Here is a 20,994-nt window from a genome sequence, read left to right as displayed (position 1 = left end):
CACCTGTTTGAGCATGCTGAACTACCTGCGCTCTGTGGAGAGGAGGCTGACAGTGGATACTGCAGGGCTGCAGGTGGTGGGGGGTGTGCAGGTGAGCAGTGCAGAGGAGAGTGGCTGGATGAATGCGGCTCGAGGATGCAGTGGCTCTACAGGAGGCCCTGGCTCACAGCACTACGTCTACAACACTCCTGCTGACTACAAGGTAACAAGCCAGCACGTTTCCCTGTGGGTGGAGCAGGCAGGTGCTAAGGAGACTTAATTTAGCTGTCTTGTAATGTGGCTGAACTTTGAAGTTTTCCTGTAAGTTGCAATGGAGTGTTGCATGAGTCTGTTTTGGATGCAAATTAAAAACCCACCAGAACAGGAAATACACAGAGAATTCTTGAAGGAATACTCCACTGTTTATCTGCTGCATCTGTAGCATATTGCATATACTTGTGACATATACTTGGTTGTTCTTGGGTCATTCTAGCATTGCGGTGGCAAATGGTGTCCCACAAATTTGAAGCCATGAAGATTATCTCAAAATAAGAATAAATCATAGAAAGTTGATATGTCTTCTTTGTTATATCCCTGAATTAACCAATAAAAATCTATGGTAATTCTTCTTCTTGATTTTTTTAGTCATGTTGTGCATGAAAAACAGCTTTTCACTGCACTGAATTCACATATAAAGTCATAAAACAGGACGGTCTTTCCGATTTACTTCTTGTATGGATATCTCTAAGGAAGAAAGACTAAGTTTGAGAAGTCTACAGGTAATGACACTTTGTTTATTTCTGACAATTTTGGCTAAAACACTGATTGCTTTTAAAGTGGTTTTAAACTTAAAACTGAATAATAACATGAATATGATATTTGTCATTTCTGACACACAGTGTGGCTATAAAACTAAAGTGGCTGTGGACCATAATTTAGAAAATCTCAGATTTAAATAATTACAACTTTACTGATGCATTTCAGTATAACAGAATATGTTTTACGCTTGAATTACATATCAACATTGATACTCCATGCAGACCACTGCAATGGTAGAATGACCCACTTGTAAAACTATTCCTTTGATTTTTGCTTTCCTGTTTTTTGCAGTATTTTTTCATAAATTATTCTATTAATAATTGTTATTCAATAATACTGTGTAGATTGAAATGTCTTAGAATAGACACCAAATTTTTAAACCGATGGTTTATTTATAATTCAAAGTATTTTACCAACAACAAGACGTTATAGCATGATAAAAAAGCAAATGTTTTTAAATACCAATGTATTTAATCAGTATGATTTGATTTTTTTCAAATTTGAGGCATGCTGGATATATATTTTATTATAGTGTATATTGTATGTGCTACACAGCTTTCTCAGAATCATCTACAGCTCCATTCATCATCAAAAAATCTTTAGTTTTTACATTGTTTGAAACTTGTAGGGTATTAGCGTAATATTAAAATAATTTTATCTATGTGTCTGCAACACAGTTGGTTTTATATTATTGAAAACACGATCCTGAGCAGATTTTGAACAATAGTGCACGTCAACAGTAACAATGTTTTTATTTGTTTATTGTTTTAGGTCCATTGCACAGAGTTTATGGAGTTCCCTGAGGTGGAGAATCTTAGTGACTTCTACAGCACTGAGGGTCAATATATCCATGTCCAGGATCAGAGAGGCCTTTATGTTGTGTATGATGCAGCCATGATAGACCTGAAAGAACTTGAAAACACACTGCTGCTCATAGCGTCCCATTACATCAGCAGAAGCAGAGGTCAGAGCAGGAAGTAGTCACTGTCTCAGATTAATTCATGCACAGGTTATAACCAAAATACCTCTTCCAGAATTTCCAGAATGTATGATCTGTGTATCTTTTCACTTGGTTGAGGCACCATTAGCACATTAGTTATTTGTTTATGCTTAGGTTAAGCCATTATTAATGCTTGTTATATATTATATGCTATGTTTATGTTGTCATGAATCAGTGTTGTTATACTGATAGAGACTTTCAGTGGTTCATTGAAATCTGCTGAGACTCTTAAATCCTGGGCTGGAATGGATGTGGATCGAGTTGCCGTTCTGCTGGACATCTGGACATGTGAGACTGCTTTCCTGGAGCACAAAATAGAGGTACTGTTGTTAAAAAATGTGCATTTCAAGATAGACTGCAAATACTATCAACTTTTTCACCTCTTATTTATGTACTTACATGTTCACAGCTCTTGAATTGCTACTTTGAGGCTTACCAGCATGTTATAGACGTAGAGGAGCGGTTTAGTTTGGCTCAAGTGATTACAGACGTGATGCACAGAAGGCCTTGTCTGGATTTGGAAACAGAGTATTTTGTACAAGCGTATAAGCAGGAGGTGGTCTGCCTGCAAAGTCATCAGCAACTTATTAAATTAATTCTCAATACTCAGGTAATTGGGTTTTTGGGTTCTGTACTGTTGGAATTAGCCATAGTAACAGTAGAAGTTTGCATATTCAGTACACAGGAAAACAAATCTGCAGCCACATTTCCTTTCCGTTAGATTGATAAGCAGCGTCAGTACCTTGAGCGGATATGGAGAGGGAAGCAGAGGACGAGCTGTCTTCTTGAATACGGCTTCCCTTTAAACTACGTCCCTAAACAGCTGGTCTCAGTAGGTGGATGTAGGTAAGCATTCTGATAAATGCAGAAAGATAGAAGAACCACACTGAATGCCATATAGAGGTGTAAAATGCATCAATGCACTATGATGCATTGATGAGAAGGTGGTGATTCAGCTATATCAGTTTTTAATATACAGTGCTGTGCAAAAGTCTTAGGCACCTAAGCACATTATTTAAAGCCATTTATCTTGGCAGTATGTGTGTTTTTTGTGTGTTTTTGTATTATTAGTTATTTTAGTGTTACATGATACATTGAATCATTTTGAAAAAATCGTATTTTAATTAAATCTTTGTAAGGTCTGAGATGTACACCTCTAATGTGTGGCTTTTGGCACATGCTCTTATCTGAAGTGACTTGACTTTAATCATGTATTGCATGTATATTCATGTCACATTAGGAGTCTTGCTCAGGGACTCTTATTGGTATAGCATAGTGTGCTTGCTTACTTGAAGAATCACAGCCTAGTTTGCCATGTGGGGGGCAGCAGTGTTACCCACTATGTTAACCAACTGCTAACAGAAATGGTTGATAGAAGCCCTTTTTTGCATTTCATTACAGCATTGCCCTGTCAATTGATATTGCTTGGCTTTAATGTTTTTATTTTATTTCCACGTTTGTTGCTGCAGCCCTGCCCTGAAGAGTGTGTATCTGTTAGAGCTGCACCCATCTCTATGCCTGGCCTCTGATGTGTACAGGACCCTGGAACAGGCCCATGCTGAGCTATGTGAGCTGCATGGGATCAGGAGTGCCTCACAGAGAGCCAGGCTGGAACACAGGATCCTGAAGCAAGCTCTGTTTCACTGGCACACCATGGCCACTCCTGGAGCCTCTTACAGCCAGCAGCTCCAAAGAGATGTATGTGTCTTATTGGACAAGCCTAGTAAAGGCATCAAAACTAAGATATAATACAAACAGAATTATACAGTGACTAAAACAAATCTAATAAGTAATTTTAGATAATTTATTAAGCTTATTAAGCTGCTCTTGCAAGCAGCTTAATAAGAGCCACCAGGATGTTTTTCCAGCAAACTTGAAGATGTTCCCAGTATGCTCAGCACTTGTTGGCTGCTACTTTTAAATTCAAAACTGCCATTGTAGCAAAAAAATCATACAAAGGCTTCAACCTGGTTGTCCATATCCTTAATAACAATCCTTAGAGGCAAAATGTCTTTAAGATTCTGAAAAACATAAATTCAATCAGTTGTTTCCAGTTTAATTTACATTGCACATCTGTACACTGCCTGTTGTTTCTGTAGCTGTTTTCAGAGGAATTTATTGAGGATCCAGTCATGGTCAGAGAGGTCGGCTACTCTGTTCTGAGGTCAGTCGAGGAGCGTGAGAGGAAGCAGGGCAGAGAGAGACAGATATTCGCAGTGGAGACGTTCTCCAAACTTCTGGAGCTGGTCACCCTTCGCCATCGCATTGTTGAGTCAGCCTCAGAGACTGAGCACCTGTCACAGTTAAGTCAAGCTTTACTGAAAGATTAACTGATTGAATAGTTGATTGAACATTTGTGCTACAGAACTTTCTGCAATTTACATTAAATTGCTTTTCTCAGATGCAAAGAACCTTTTGCACCTGACTTGTAACTCAGTCAGCCATCACTCATGCTTAGCAGGCTGAAAATCCTCTCCAAGGGGGCATATTAGCACTCAAAATTAGCTATTAGTGTTTCATTAGAGTGGTATTTCGTATCAGTGACAATGTGTCTTTTTTATAACTTACATATGGATAAGGCTGAACTAATAGATAATAATTTGCTATTTGCACTGATTTATTTTGTTACAGGACAAGGTCTTTGTACATTTATCTCTAATAAATTCTGTGTAAAGTGCTGTAATACTGATAATTTTGTAATTTCTTCTCTCTAGAGATACAGTGGTGTGAAAAAGTGTTTGCCCCCTTCCTGATTTCTTATTCTTTTGCATGTTTGTCACACTTAAATGTTTCAGATCACCAAACAAATTTAAATAGTAGACAAAGATAACACAAGTAAACACAAAATGCAGTTTATAAATGAAGGTCTTTATTGTTAAGGGAAAAAGAAATCCAAACCTACAGGGCCCTGTGTGAAAAAGTGATTGCCCCCTAAACCTAAAAACAGGCTGGGCCACCCTTAGCAGCAACAACTGTAATCAAGCATTTGCAATAACTGGTCTTTTACAGCGCTGTGGAGGAATTTTGGCCCACTCATCTTTGCAGAACTGTTGTAATTCAGCCACATTGGAGGGTTTCCGAGCATGAACCGCCTTTTTAAGGTCATGCCACAGCATCTCAATCGGATTCAGGTCAGGACTTTGACTAGGCCACTCCAAAGTCTTAATTTTGTTTTTCTTAAGCCATTCAGAGGTGGACTTGCTGGTGTTTTGGATCATTGTCCTGCTGCAGAACTCAAGTGCGCTTCAGCTTGAGGTCACGAACAGATGGCCGGACATTCTCTTCAGGATTTTTTGGTAGACAGCAGAATTCATGGTTCCATTTACCACAGCAAGTCTTCCAGGTCCTGAAGCAGCAAAACAGCCCCAGACCATCACACTACCACCACCATATTTTACGGTTGGTATGATGTTACTTTTCTGAAATGCTGTGTTACCTCTACGCCAGATGTAATGGGACATACACCTTCCAAAAAGTTCAACTTTTGTCTCGTCAGTCCACAGAGTATTCTCCCAAAAGTCTTGGAGATCATCAAGATGTTTTCTGGCAAAACTGAGACGAGCCTTTATGTTCTTTTTGCTCAGCAGTGGTTTTCGTCGTGGAACTCTGCCATGCAGGCCATTTTTGCCCAGTCTCTTTCTTATGGTGGAGTCATGAACCCTGACCTTAACTGAGGCAAGTGAGGCCTGCAGTTCTTTGGATGTTGTTGTGGGGTCTTTTGTGACCTCTTAGATGAGTCGTCGCTGCGCTCATAGGGTAATTTTGGTCGGCCGGCCACTTCCATGTTCCATGCTGTTCCATGTTTTCGCCATTTGTGGATAATGGCTCTCACTGTGGTTCGCTGGAGTCCCCAAAGCTTTAGAAATGGCTTTATAACCTTTTCCAGACTGATAGATCTCCATTACTTTGTTTCTCATTTGTTCCTGAATTTCTTTGGATTGCTGCATGATGTCTAGCTTTTGAGGATCTTTTGGTCTACTTCACTTTGTCAGGCAGGTCCTATTTAAGTGATTTCTTGATTGAGAACAGGTGTGGCAGTAATCAGGCCTGGGTGTGGCTAGGGAAATTGAACTCAGCTTTCCAAAGATGTGATAAACCACAGGGGGGCAATCACTTTTTCACACAGGGCCCTGTAGGTTTGGATTTCTTTTTCCCTTAATAATAAAGACCTTAATTTATAAACTGTATTTTGTGTTTACTTGTGTTATCTTTGTCTACTATTTAAATTTGTTTGGTGATCTGAAACATTTAAGTGTGACAAACATGCAAAAGAATAAGAAATCAGGAAGGGGGCAAACACTTTTTCACACCACTGTACATGTTCAGTATGATTTTTGTCTATTCCAGATTATACAAATCACTAACTCAGGAGATGGGTTTTGATGAATTCCATCTATATGTGCGGCCAGTGCAGTTTGAATTTGCAGCAAAAAAAGAGATCCCAAAACAGCCCCCGCTGTTCATCACGACGCTCCTCCAGGACAGCAGTTGTGTTGACAGGTAACTAAACAGGATTAGAGATGCCGTCACTGCTTGTATTCCTACAGACTTTTAGAGCAGTAAGAGTAATAGAGCAATAATCCTCTGCTGTTTACCCATGGTCAGGGATGTGGGTACTGGGGCTGCTGAAGGTGCTGCAGAACCTCCAGATTTCAGGGCTGCAGCTGCTAAAAATAATAATAAAAAGTTCTAGACTTTATAACAGCTTGAGCATTGTTATTGTAACCTGCAGTAGCAGTGCACTGTTAAAGTTCCCCGCAACAACAGCTGACCTCTTCGAGATTCTACAAATCCACGGTTCAGTTCAGACTGTGATTTATGAACCATGGTTTGGTTAATACCACTAGGGTTTTTGTTTTGTTCTTTTGGGAGGGGGCTGAGCTCAGACGGGGGGTGGGTGGGGGTAGAACAGGGTAGATAAACTAAACCTCACATACATTAACTATGTAAACAAAAATACATAAATAAATAACAGTTCTCTTAAGACCAGTATAGTAAACAAAAAATGAAAAAATATAAAACGTCTCTGAATGTGGTGGCAGTGGATTGGGGAAAGAGGGGTACCGACATGAGTCAATGTTTGTACCACGGTTTCAGTCCCAATTTCAGAATTGTTACGCCCCAAAGAGACATAGGCCAGTTCTGAGCTGCCTATTATTATTTTGACTAAATCATTTCGAAAAACTCAAAAAACATAGTCACGTTTTATCAACTGTTATTTCTTTCGGTGTTAAATCTCACCGTGAGACTGTGGGCATGACACAGTCACTCACAACACCGCATAGTTCAGTTCATTTGCATAAAGTTTGTACAGAATGAGTGAACAGAGAGAGGATGTGCATCAGTGGTCTGATGCGTCAGTTATATAAATATATTGTTGTGTCTCGCCTCATTACAGCACAATATGACACATTCTGTTTGATGTAAATTACAACAAAAAATCAAAAAGACAAAAGGCAAATAATTTTGCATGACATCACCTTTCATGCCATGTATCAGCTGCTTAAAATTTCAGCACCTCCAACTTAGAACACTCTCTGCCTATGGTGTAATTCTGTTATATCTGATTCGCAGATATTGCCCATCCAGCCTTCCTCTAGGCATCCAGGAGCTTGATGAGAACCAGATAGGAAAATTCAGCTTCCGGTCTGAAGAAGCTGTGCTTAATGTAATGACTTGCAAAACAATTTTTGAAACCCATATACTGTACACTCTGCACCTTATGTACATAAGCACTGTTTGCTTATGCATCCTTTATGGTTGTCTTTAGCTCATGAACCAGTCTAATTTAGAGAATCTGCAAGTGGTCTTGGCCTGCCAGGTTACGCAAAAGAATGCTCTTCTTGGAGCGCTGAAGCAGGCCTCAGTTTGCTACTGGGCTGAGGACTCCGTCAAATCCCCACAAGACCAAGAATGTGTAACTCAAAGGGCAGCAAAAGGCACCTCACACACTCGAGGCAGGTCAGTTTTAGACTCACTATACACCCATACTGTATGAGCTTGATTTGATTTTCTCTGTTCTGTCATATACCATGGCTGACGTAACACAACCTTATTTGTAATTTTCTGGGAGAAACAAAAAACATTCTTAATTTGAAAATGTATTAGTGGAAATTATTTTATTCTAGGTAAATTTAGATAATTTCTGTTGGTCCATTTATCATGAAATGTCAAGTGTAACATATATGGTTTGTCCTTGTCTGAGGGCTAATACTACCGCATCACACACCATCAAAGCAAAGGATTTACTTTCAACTTTAATGTACTCAAGTATGTTTACGTGTAGACACTTTCTTACTTCCACTCGAGTGTACAGTACTGTGCAGAAGTCAGAGACCACCCTTCATTCAAGCAGCAGCCACTAAGTACAAGTTATTCATTTTTCAAGAGATATTTCCAAGGAGACTAGATATAAGATAATCCACAGGCATAAGGAAGAGGAAAGTCAAAGTAAAAAAATAAGTTAAAAAAAACAAGTTTCCATAACTGGAGTTAAAAACATGGTTAAAAGATACAGAAAAATTGGACTCTGTGCAAGACCTGTTAGACCACAAAATGTCACCATTAGATAAACAGCTTTCATCTTTGAGAGAGAGGAGAATCAAGCTCCACTCTTACTTCAGATCTGAAAAAATCCACAGGTGCTTCTGTCCATCCTTCTGCTGTGAGAAGACAACTCAACTCTAAATAAACAAAAAAGGAACGAAATAAACAAAAAAGAAGAAAATTTGCAAATCAAACAAAGAAGTTGCCAGTGTTCTCAGTGGATAATCCACCCTCAAAACTCAACATCATTGACTGTGTTGACTGTGAGATTGCTTGAATCATGAGAAAAAAAAAAAAATAATAAAAAACACTTTCTAAGACTGAACTTTGATGGTGTGAAAAAATATCCCTGCAGATTTTTTTGAAAAACTGAAAGCAAGTCTGTTTAAAAAAATGGAAGCTGTAATAAAGGCAAAAAGTAAACACACTAAATACTGACAAATTTGATATTATATTTAGTTGCTAAGGATTTCTGTGTAATTTTTTTCTGACACTGAATAATAATAATAAAATGTACTTAATGGCCATTTTGATTAAGGGGTAATCTTTGACTTTACTGTGCTCTATTTTTGGCTGTACGCTTCTGTTTTAAATTGAATAAGATTTTGACACAGCACCCTTAAACTTTCACTTAATTATAATTTCTCTGCTTTTTCCACCCCTTGCTATGTTTATAAATGAGCATAATCCACATGATAACTGCAAAAAATGACTGTTGATTCAGGCTTGCAGATGCCTTTGTGTCCATTCAGCTAGAGAAGGTCAGTCCTCGGGATGAAATGCTGAATGCTTTTATAAAGAAGAAGGAGCTGATGAGCACTCTGATATCAAATCCAGTATGTAAAGCTGAGTCTTCAGTATGATTTTCTAAAGTACAGATGGGCATCTGTAGGAGTTTACCAGTCTGTTCTTTTCTGTTAACAGGATGAGGTAGCCAAAATCAAGAGAAAACTGATTTTGGATTTCTGCCACAAGTATGTTTGCTTGGATCTCTGTGTTCAGTGTATTATAAATGGTTCAGATTTAACTATGGCAGTTTAACTCATTAGTGTATACAATAGCTATGGATCAGACCAGGCCTATAAACATGTTGTGTCTCTTTAGATTCAGCCTGGTGATGTCTCAGTGTTGTTTGAGAGGTCAGATCATTGCCTTTTGCTACAGTCTAACCTCACTGCTGGATAAGCTTCCTGATATTGGCCAGACTCACTTTGTTGTTGGACAAGCCAATGAGAGCCGGAGAGATGTAGACTGTGAGAAGGGTTTTCAGCCTGATCCTAGGTGAGAGCATGCCTTCTCTGTCAAGAGTAAGAATTTTAGTTGATGTGTTCAGTTCACCGCAGTTGATGCAGTTAACCCCTTAATCTCCAAGGGCCTGCTGGGAGCCCACACTTTAGTTCCTCACTCTCATAACTACATAACTATATTATGTATATTAGTTTCATAGGAGTTACATAACACTTTATGGTACCTGATGTATAATAAGTGTAATGATGGGTCAGATTAAATGCGTTTTATTGTATTTGGATTTTCAGGACGTTTCAGCCTCGTCCCAGGCAACTGTTATCAGCTGATGGAAAGAGTCTACTGAACCTCTGGTTCATTCCTCACTACTCTGAGGTGCTCATCATGTTCAAGACACTGGAAGTGAAGGTGAGAAATGTATCAGAACTTCTTTTTATTATAGAAATGCCTCTGACATTTTATTCTTTATATCATGGTGTTCCTCTTTTCAAGCAGTTTGATTTTAGTTTTTAAATTCTGCTTTGTGCACTTTGTTCATCATATTCAGATTCTGACACTTAACTCAAGTGTGTGTAATTGGAAGGGTGCTTTAGATTGTTTTGTAAGAACAGTTCAAAGCCCATAAAAGTAATAAGTTTGCTTTTTAGACTGCTTTCTGTCTGGTTAATGTTGCATTTGTTTCTGTTTCTGTTTTTTGTATTTTTATGAAAAATAGAACAGAACTAAACAGCCTAATCAAATCAAGCTGTCAGGTTGCAATGCATTTATTTTGCATTTATTTGAGTAACAGCATTTAGGCAGCATGGCTTCATTGACTTTATTAATGCAAACTTAAAATGAATTTGGTGGTGTGATTTCATAATAGATTGTGAAAATATTGTCTTACTGAATTTTATCAGTATCACCCAGCACTAGCTTAGGGTCAGATTTAGGTTTGGAAAATTCAATATATATAAAACAAATGGTACGTGTGTGAACTCTGAGACAATAGAGAGACAGACATGTGTGTGTGTGTGTGTGTGTGTTGTAGGCATGTTGCCAGGCTCTTCAGCACACCCTGACAATTGTATCAGCTCTTCATGACATAGTGTTTTATCTGGTGAGCCTTGCTTCCCTGGGGAATCCAAAAAGTTCACTCAGCTGCAGTGGTGAACTTAAGCTCACTGCAGACTGGGGAGGATCAGAAAGTATCAGTAAGTAATAACAGCTTTACTCACTGAGATTTTCAGCAAGCAAGAAAATGTTTACAAAATTGTTTAAGAAAAATGTTTCAGCTTTATCAGAATATTTTCTGACCCCTGTTCTGTGGTCTTGTACAGGAGCTGAACTCTGGGACATTCAGCAGCAGATGGACTCTCTTACTGATCCTGATAGCCCAGAGGTTGTAGGGCAACTGCTCCAGTTGCGCAGGGAGGTGCTTTTCCTGCGGTTTGATATGGCAGTGCGCTGCATGATTCGGTGAGTGTGTGGTCATAGTTGTTCAAACTCACTAGTTTGCTCTAACATTACATATACAACAAACACTGAATTACATCTAGGTGGGCAGTCACAGGCCATAACGAAGGCTGCTGCAAAGGCTCATGGGAGATATGCAGATGACCTAGAGAACATACAGGGTCAAAAGCCACCAAAATACCAACTGATTTATTGACTAAATGATATGTCTGTCTAATACTTTCTATTGGTACTACAACATGTTCAGCCCTGTCAGATTTCATGTACCACTGTTGAAAAAAAATAATATAGTTACCTCTTTGTAGTTATCTAATATCTACCTCTTTTCCCTTTAGAGAGGCTTTCTTGTCCTCTGGAAACATCGATGCCTATCAGAGTGTGAGTGACAACATGAGTCATGCTCTTTCCATCTTAAGTGACAGCCTAAAACGAGATGTCTCTCAGCTTCCTCTGCCTCAGCCTCTGCAGCCATTCTGCACAGAGGTAGGTGCTCAATTACATTTTTCAAATATAGAAGTACCACCTATTTGTTAGGTATAACATCTGAAGACGGTCATGGTTTACCATCTTGGGGAGGCACTGCATTCTTTAAAGGTCCAAAAACAGCCTACATATGTTTTTCAGAGTCAAAGGATTTATCCATGGAGATCATTTCTTGCTTGTCATGGGTTGCACCCCTTGGTCGTGTGGGATGTTCTACCTGTAGAGTTCTGCATGCAGGTAATGTTTCTGAGATTACACACATAATTACCTCTAGTCTTGTTAAATCGATAGTTTGGTGAAAAACAAAACTTATCTTATGTAATTTCCTTATGTAATCAGGTTGGACTGGAGCTATGAGGCTAATATAGCTAACAAATAATGGAAGTTTATACCCTGCATGCCTAATCATCACACTTGCCTCAAACCATGTCAAGTTGTTAGCCCTTTGAGGCCAATGCAAAAAAGTGGCCATTTGTGCCATTTTATGTACTCCACATAAAATTTACCATTAATAACATAATTTCTGTTTAATGTTGTTGCATGTGATATGTAAAAAACATGATCTAATAAAGCCAATGAGTCATAGATTTTTAATCAGTTTTTGTCACAAATTAACATTTTGAACAAGACAATATTGATTTCTGGCCAAATAGTCACTTTTTAGTCCTCCATCTTCCATTGTCAATGTACAGAGAATGAGATCTGATGTTGTAGTGGTCCTCCACAGCTCTGCCTGTCTGCTCTGAATGACCGCAGCAGGATGGAGGCTAATGGAGCGATGCTGGGTGTTTCTCTTCTCCTTGATGACATGCTGAGGAGTGAAAGAGATGCAGCTCCTCTGCAGCTTCAAGGCCAAACAGACACTGACATCATCGTGGAGACTGATAGAGAGGTACTGTGAGTACTGCAGACTTGTAAATTATAACACTTCAAATTCAGAGTCATATTTGAAGTTATTTATAATTATATTCATTATTTTTCAACTAAATGAATGGTAAATGGTAAATGAATCTATAGATTCTCTGAAGCTGAAAAAAGCCCTGAATTATTCTTGCCATTGTTTGCAAGCTCCAGGACTCCACAGATGACATAGAAAATGTGAGCAAAAACCAAGAAGAGATTAAGCCTAAAGCCCTCAATCCCATTCAGTGCCTCACCCAGCAGAAAGGCTTCTTACTGCTCTGGAAGCAACTGGAAGTCTTCAAAGAGAGCTGGACACGACAGCAGCTGGGAGTGGAGCAAATGAATTCTGCTTCATCCTTCAAAATGTTTTCTCGTCTCTACAGGTTTTGGAATCATTTATTACTTTTATATTTTGGAAAAAACATCCTGATCTTTTCAGTTTTAATAGAACTGTTACATTTCTAAGTATTAAAGGGGCCATATTCTTCTATTTTAGGTACACTCACAGTGTTTTTGTGGTTAGGGTTAACCAACCATTTTTCAACCTCTGTTTATCCCTTAGAATTAACCAGGCTGTTTTTCTTATTGTCCCTTTAAGACTGATATATGTAAATGACCTCTATTCTGTTTGGCTGCCCAGTAATGTACCTCATTCAATAAGTAGTCTAACTTAAACTCCTCTTATGATTTTTGTGTGAATGGGTGAAGCTAAAATGCTGTAGGCTGAATAGGCAGGAATATGTAAATGTGTTGATTTCCATGATGTCACAAAAACACTGAACAGGCTGTTTTTGCAGTTTGTGGACTGTATGGACTTGGGAGTGAATGGTACATTGTTATACTTAAACAGTATGTACATTTCACATCATCATATATATATTTGAATGACCTCTATATTTGTAAAATATATATACACTATATTGCCAAAAGTATTTGCTCGTCTGCCTTCACAGGCACATGAATTTGAGTGACGTCCCATTCTTAATCCATAGGGTTTAATATGATGTCGGCCCACTGTTTGCAGCTATAACAGCTTCAACTCTTCTGGGAAGGCTTTCCATAAGTTTTAGGAGTGTTTATGGGAATTTCTGACCATTCTTCCAGAAGCGCATTTGTGAGGTCAGACACTGATGTTGGATGAAAAGGCCTGGCTCACAGTCTCCGCTCTAATTCATCCCAAAGGTGTTCTATAGGGTTGAGGTCAGGACTCTGTGCAGGCCAGTCAAGTTCTTCCACACCAAACTCGCTCATCCATGTCTTTGTGGACCTTGCTTTGTGCACTGGTGCGCAGTCATGTTGGAACAGGAAGGGGCCATCCCCTAACTGTTCCCACAAAGTTGGGAGCATGAAATTGCCCAAAATCTCTTGGTCTGCTGAAGCATTAAGAGTTCCTTTCACTGGAACTAAGGGGCCGAGCCCAACTCCTGAAAAACAACCCCACACCATAATCCCCCCTCCACCAAACTTTACACTTGGCACAATGCAGTCAGACAAGTATCGTTCTCCTGGCAACCACCAAACCCAGACTCGTCCATCAGATTGCCAGACGGAGAAGCATGATTCATCACTCCAGAGAACACGTCTCCACTGCTCTAGAGTCCAGTGGTGGCGCTTTACACCACTGCATTCGACGCTTTGCATACAGGTGGCGTCCTATCACGGTACCACGCTGGAATTCACTGAGCTCCATTCTTTCACAAATGTTTGTAGAAGCCGTCTGCATGCCTAGGTGCTTGGTTTTATACACCTGTGGCCATGGAAGTGATTGGAACACCTGAATTCAATGATTTGGATGGGTGAGTGAATATTTTTGGCAATATAGTGTGTGTGAATGACCTCTGTTCTTCATCCATTCCACTTCCTCCATTTCTTTTGGATCTTGAATTGTTTGGAAAGCTGCGATGCTGTGTTTGCTTTGTGATAGTCAGGAAAAGCATATTTAATTGTTTTCACCAGATATGTTCCAAAAACTCACTTCACTGGGAGTGGGCAGTCACATATAAATGTCTTCATAGTTGTGACCAGGGGTGGGCAACATGATGTGTTTTTTTATCGTTACTGTAATAAATCATGTCACTATACACCTTTCTGAACATAATGTGGGTATCGCTGTACCTAAATAACTTGGGACAACTGTATGTTTCATTGAAAAGCGAGAAAAAATATAATAATAAACCCTTTTTAATAGGACTTAGTGCAGGACCCTAAATGCTAAATACAAAACACTGTATTCACAAATTTTAATAGCAGTTTTTAAATGCAGCGCTACTGATGCATTGTGCCTGTTTCAGCGCATGTCGTAATGCACATCTTGTGTCGAGAAATTGTCTGCAGCTATTGTGATATTATATTATAGCCATGTTGCCCACCCCTAGACATCAAACACAACCTGGTAGTAGTAAAAACAGGAGTGAACAGTACATTTTGCAATCTGAACAATGTATACATAGTACATACACACTTTTAAAAAAAAGCTAGAAAATGTTCTTTTTTCATGATATTGGGCCCTTTAGTTGATTGAAAACAAGGTTGTATAAAAAGTATGTATTAGGTTGATAAAAGGCTCTTGTCAGTGTCTGACAATTTATACAAGCCTGTGTGTTTAATTTGTTAGGTGATTTATGTGACTAATGCGTGATGAAATCTTTCAGAATGGAGATTTATTACCCCAGTATGCGGGCTCTGGCGCAGCAGATGGAGAAGGAGCAGGAGTATGAGGCTCTACTGTCACACAACCAGCCTTTCCAAGCCCCTCCAGGAGCTGCTGAGGTTGATGTCAAGACATGGCAGGTACAGACGCCCTTGTTCTTGTTGTGTCGTCGTTCCATTGATAATCATGTTTTCTAACATACATTTTGTTCAGGTATTCTAATCACTTGTCACTGCTTTTCAAAGTAATCATGAGTAGCATGGTTTTGTCCTTTCCTTTTTGTGTATGTGGAGCAGCTGCTCAGGCTGTTGGAGAGCACAGAATGTGACATGATCAGAGCAGTTCAGAGGAGGATTAGCAGGGAGATGACTCTGGTGATGTCAGAGCGAGCTCGGCATGACACGGCCCTCCCCACAGGTAACCCACACACTCTTCTGCTGTGCACACTTATCAGAGAGGAGCCCCCCCTGCAGGAGACCGGGAATCAAGCCTGAAATTCAAAGCATGCACATATCAAAGCTCATCATTAATCATATCATGATTAATAGCACGTTTATTAGAGAAAATAGCAATGTGTTTTCTGTTATAAACATGACAGATTTACTCTCAATGATTATTTATCATTTACCTTCATAAACAGTGAGATCTATTTACATTTTATTTAATGTTGTGCTAAGGTTCCATTGTATTTTTCATCTGTTGTCAATTTTTGTTGAAAGAGCTCTGGAAACAAGCCTCCATGAAACACTGTCTGTCTCTGGAGAGGCCACAGACAGTGGAGAACTTTGTCCAGCAGTTGATGGGTGGAGGAAAAGAGACAGAAGGACAGGTCAGTATCCCTCTTTTCTGATATACTCTCTGCTAATGTAACTGTAAATTGTAAAAATAATAGTAAAAGGCTGCCAAGCTAACAGGATTACTTTACATTTACCAGTTACAAATCATACATGGCTTGTTCAATGAGGAGTCTCTGATGTATGAGTTTTTAGGGGCACCATGTTTAGGTGTATTAAAGGCTTATTTAAGGGTACCATGCGGAGCTGATGATGTTCCTGGCAGGTGTGTGTCTCCACGGCTCACCTGCAGGAGTGTGTGACTGAGCTGGGTTGTGCTGTGACGGCACGTGAGCGCAGCAACTTCCTGCTTTACTCTCAGTTCTATGAGCAGCTCCTACAGCAGCAGGGTGAGCTGCTCTATCAGAGAGAGCAGGTAACTCTCTATTCACCTCACTTCTCAGTCAGTTTTCTGTCAGCAGTTTTATTGTGAGTTCTCATCACTCACAATATGATCTTCTAGGATGTAAAGGAGCTTGAAGCTGCACATCTACAGGCAAATGATCCCAACAGCAAGGTATGCTCAGCAAGGGTTTTCAAGAGTTTAGACAGTTAGGCCGATAGATTCTTCATTTATTTAATTTCCAGTCAAAACAAATATTTTTTGACCATGCCAAGTTTTTTTTTCAGCATCAGGACAAACAGCAGAAAACATAAATTACTTGAATGCCTCAAAAATTAGCATTTAGTCTGTCCACACTTTGCCTTTATTACAGCATTTTTTTTTTTCAGGAGAATTGCTTTTAGTTTTCCAAAGGAATCTACAGGGATATTTTTCCACACCTCCAAAGTTCAGTCTTAGAAGTTGGTTGCATTTTCTGCTTCTCACAATCCAAGTAATCCCAAACACATTCAATGATATTGAGGTCTGAACTCTCTGGTGGTCAGTCCATTTTTCCAGAACACTGGCAGCTTCTTTGTTTGATTTTTCTTTGTCTATTTCCTTTTTTGAGGAACCATTTCTTGACAGCTAGACATCCTTCCAGACCCATAGTGTTGAGTTGTCTTCTCTCAGTGGAAAAATGGACAGAAACACCTTAGAGAGTTTGAGATTCGAAGCAAGAGTGCTTGATTTTTCTTTACTACTAAAAGATAAAAGCTTTAAATACTGTTTTGGTTTATCTGGTCTTGCACAATTGTAAGGAGTCTATTTCCTCTGTATCTTTTATTATTTTTTTGGACACTCGTAATTCTTGTTTTTTCACTTATTTTCCTTTGACTTTCCCCTTACTTATGCCAGTGGATTACTTTATATTTAATCTTCTCAGAAATATCTCCTGAAAAATGGAAGACTTGTACTTAATGACTATTTTGACTGGAAAGTTAAAACATGAAGAGTGGTTTCTGACATATGCAAAATTCTGTATTCATTTTTTTATCCCTGAGGGAAAGTTTGGATGCTACAGTAGAAACAAAAAGGTGTAGCTCTAAACAATGACGGATAAGCTTTTATCATAGGTAGCAGAGCTGTGCCGTGGAATGATGGCTGAGGTAACAGCACTTCGTGCCCGAGTTACTCAGCTGGAAGAAGAGCAGAAATGCATCCGACAGCAGATCAGCCTGGAACACAGGCAGCGTTATGACTCACTGCTTCGCCAGCTCTTCTCAACTTGCATTCAGCTGAAGGTGTGAACGTGCACTTATCTAAATTCAGAACAAATGTTTGGCTTTAACTCACATTCACTTCAAGGTTACTTAGCTGTCCGTGTCTTTCTGGTGTACAGGCAAGGCTTGACAAATATCATGTCAGAATGGACCAAGACGTGAAGCAGCTAGTCAGCAGGGTCAGACATGAAGGAGTGGACAAGATCATTAAGCTGAGGAACAAGCTTTCCTCCACTAGAAACAATGAGGACATGACCAGCAACCTTTCTGAGGTTAATGTCACATCAGTCACATTAAATCACAAATAAAAGCCCATCAGTGTTTTACATGGTGTTACTCCTATATTTCTTCATCAGAAAGAGATATTAGAAGATCTTTATTCAGAAAATAGTCAACTGGCTGGACTTCTCTGTAAATTAAGAGCCTTTCACCACTGGAGGCAGGTGATTGGACAGGTCAAGCTACAAAAGGAGTTACTTCAGTGCCAACAGGTAAGCTAGACTGAGATTCAGGTAACATAATAGTGCTTACACCAAAGTCTTTTACCATTTTACTAATATTTGTCATCAACACATGTTTAGAGTGAGATATCTTGTAAAGTGGAGGCTTTGAGAGTGAAGATGACATCACAGGAAGGGGAGACGATACTGAAGCAGGAGCTTGAAGCAGTGAAGGCTGCCATGCTGCAGTGTAAAACTGAATATGAACATGTTAAGCAACAAATTGTTAAGCAGGTACAGCCTCACATCCAAAAAAATGACCTTTTCTAACTGTTCATTCAATGTAATGATCTATATACAAATCACTGATAGAGCCAATCAGTTTTTTCATGACCGCAGACCCAACAGCTACAGGATGTGGAGCACCGGTCAGTGCAGGAGGCACGGAGCCAGCAAGAGCTGGAGAGCTTTCGCATGCAGAGTGTGGAGCAACTACAGGAGGACATGGAAGAGAGGGAGGGTCAGCTCAGAGCCCTCAGCGCCCAGCTGGAAAAGACCAGCAGAGAGAGTGAGCTCCAGCAACAGCGCACTCACAACCAGATTAAAAAGGTAGTACAGAGTTTATGCTGGAATATCAAACTTCTTAATGAAACCTTCTTTATGTTGAACTATAATACACATACAGTTCTATTTACCTACCATCATGTTCGTATGCTTTAGGCATGCAATCTGCACAGTGCTAGTTGATGGGCTTTATATTTCCACGACTTGTTAGCTACATTAGCCTTCAAGCTGGGTCATTCTACCATTGCGGTGCAAATGGTGTCCCACAGTTTTAAAGCCATGAAAATGAGCTGAAAATAGGAATAAACCACAGAAAGTTGTGTATTGTAGTCTGTTTATTTGTTATTCTGTTCCAAACTAGAATAATCTTTATTTTTGTGATTTTTAGTCATGTTTAGTGCATGAAAAAGATTTTTCTGATTTACCTCTTCTATAGATATCTCAAAGGAAGAATAACTCTGAGAAGTGTACAGTCAGTAAAGTCTCTTTTATTTCTGATCAATTTGGCTAAAATATGACAGCTTCGTGTCACAAAAAGATTGTGTCAGTGGTGTTACCCACCAAATGAATGTTAAAACTGAAACAAAACATAAATGCAATATTGATCATTTTGTACATATAATGTGGCTTTGAAACTAAAGTGGCAGTGGACTATATTTTAGAAAAGCTCAGATTTGAGTCACTTTGTCAGTCGTGTTATGGTCAGTGGTGTTAAAACTTTAGTGATGTTCTTCAGTATAACAGACTGTGTTTTCTATCTGAATTACATATCAGCATTTGTACCCTGATTGACACAGCAATGGTAGAATTACCCAGCTCCTGCGAAAAAATAAAGAGGCAAACCTCAGACAATTGCTGATAAATTACATTTGGGGTAAGGGGGAAACTGTGTACATTTGAGTTTTCGTTTAACTATTGCTTTAAGGTAATAGAGAGTTTTGAACAGCATATTTTGCTATATAGAACCTATGTTATAGCACTGCAATACTCTGCTTTGTGAACATTTTTAAGGTGCGGAACCAGCTCAGTCATGAACGCTGTCTAAAACTGGAGGCCTTTCAGAGAGTGGACAAACTACAGCACCAGATCCACAGCATTGAGACAGCACTATCTAAACATCTTTCTCCTTTAGGTGCTCACAGTGATTTATTTACATCATTCTGGATTCATTTGGACACACTTAATGTTTTAGACTAGACTGACATTTTGTCCCTTTTTTATTCAGGATGTAAGACTGCTTCTTCCAGCAGAGCCAGTGACAGAAAAAAATCCTCAGCTGGTGAGATTCATTTCTCAGGTGACCATATGTGATTGTATATTGCATTTTCAGCCAAACAAACTCATGGTTTGTTTTTTGTCTAATACAAAAGTAAGTGGCTTTATAGACAGCACATCTGAAGATTCTGATATTGAGGCTGCACCTAGACTGACAGCAGCTAGAAGAGGCTCTGGGACACTACTTGAGAGACCAAAAACAGTAAGTTTATTTTCCCTGAAATTACAAAGTCTTTCAAGTTATGTAAAAAATGAACCTGCATTACAATGCCCCCAAAGCCCTGAAAAGTCCAGAGACTAGTTATGTTAATTAGACTGCTAAGAGGTAGAATTTCGTATCTGAGCTGAGGCTGGTTTAAAACCTTTATGCCCCTAATTCACAGGCCCAGTGGCGCCTGCGTACGGAGATTACAGACATCTTGTTACCCAACCTCCCTGACAGAACCTTCACACCTCTTCATCAGAAGTCACGCCAAAATCTTAGACTGTGTCACAAATAATTTCATGCTTTTCTCTGTTGTTCAATTTCACCAAACCCAGCTGCATGCACACATTCTGATGGCATTTTCACTATTTTTGCTCACATGACTTATATAGCTTTAAATGTTAAGCAGGTTTCATTGAATTAAGGAGTTGTGTGTTTGACAATTTACCTCATGCATGTGCTGTTTCATGCTGGTGTGCCATCTTGTCACAGGCACCCCTTTAAATAAACTGAACACTATATTTCTAATAATTTGTGCTTTGTTATACATGATCTTTTAGAAATCTGATGATCATCTCATATAATATGCCATTAATAAACTAATATTTCCATTTCAACATATTCTCTTTTCCACCTTTATTGGACCAAACCATCTAATAAATTACATAAAAAATAAAACATTTCTGATATGCTATTGATTTCAAGTAATAAATATGCTGAAAGAATAGTTTGGTGAATTTCCAACATTGGTGTACATCAAATTCAACGAATTCACATTTGTACACTGGTTCCATATGAATAAAGTATGTTGCCAAAAGTAGAACAGCAGGACAGTATTTAGTGATGTCATAATATAAGGGACATTGGTTTCACAGCTACTCAACTGTTGTCAGAAGCAGGTGAACCGTACTGTGATGTCACAATACGTTATTCACATGGAATCAGTGTGTATGTATCAGTTTCACAAGAATAAAGTATCTTACAGCAACACA

General features: G+C 39.1%; 2 protein-coding genes across 2 annotated transcripts; both read left to right on the top strand.

Annotated features, from left to right (window-relative positions):
• The first annotated feature begins 13 nt into the window (after positions 1 to 13).
• Positions 14 to 3,425, top strand: LOC118823198. The gene is made up of 6 exons (XM_036592634.1): positions 14 to 202; positions 1,570 to 1,762; positions 1,991 to 2,118; positions 2,208 to 2,408; positions 2,520 to 2,634; positions 3,337 to 3,425. The coding sequence occupies exons 1-6, from the start codon at positions 14 to 16 to the stop codon at positions 3,423 to 3,425; spliced, it is 915 nt and encodes a 304-aa protein (XP_036448527.1).
• Positions 2,559 to 20,649, top strand: si:ch73-242m19.1 (coiled-coil domain-containing protein 162). The gene is made up of 30 exons (XM_036592795.1): positions 2,559 to 2,644; positions 3,268 to 3,496; positions 3,898 to 4,100; positions 6,146 to 6,298; positions 7,373 to 7,466; positions 7,569 to 7,759; positions 9,069 to 9,180; positions 9,269 to 9,318; positions 9,449 to 9,625; positions 9,880 to 9,997; positions 10,620 to 10,782; positions 10,909 to 11,047; positions 11,380 to 11,527; positions 11,669 to 11,764; positions 12,255 to 12,419; positions 12,596 to 12,813; positions 15,082 to 15,220; positions 15,377 to 15,497; positions 15,800 to 15,909; positions 16,140 to 16,289; positions 16,377 to 16,430; positions 17,372 to 17,539; positions 17,638 to 17,790; positions 17,875 to 18,009; positions 18,100 to 18,252; positions 18,358 to 18,567; positions 19,534 to 19,654; positions 19,748 to 19,801; positions 19,893 to 19,999; positions 20,181 to 20,649. The coding sequence occupies exons 2-30, from the start codon at positions 3,452 to 3,454 to the stop codon at positions 20,295 to 20,297; spliced, it is 3,864 nt and encodes a 1,287-aa protein (XP_036448688.1). The 5' UTR covers positions 2,559 to 2,644; positions 3,268 to 3,451; the 3' UTR covers positions 20,298 to 20,649.
• Positions 20,650 to 20,994: the final 345 nt, after the last annotated feature.

Source organism: Colossoma macropomum, unplaced genomic scaffold (genome assembly GCF_904425465.1).
Source record: "Colossoma macropomum unplaced genomic scaffold, Colossoma_macropomum, whole genome shotgun sequence".
Lineage (NCBI taxonomy): Eukaryota > Metazoa > Chordata > Actinopteri > Characiformes > Serrasalmidae > Colossoma > Colossoma macropomum.
Note: the sequence above shows the minus strand (reverse complement) of the source record. Positions and strands in the feature narration are given on the sequence as shown.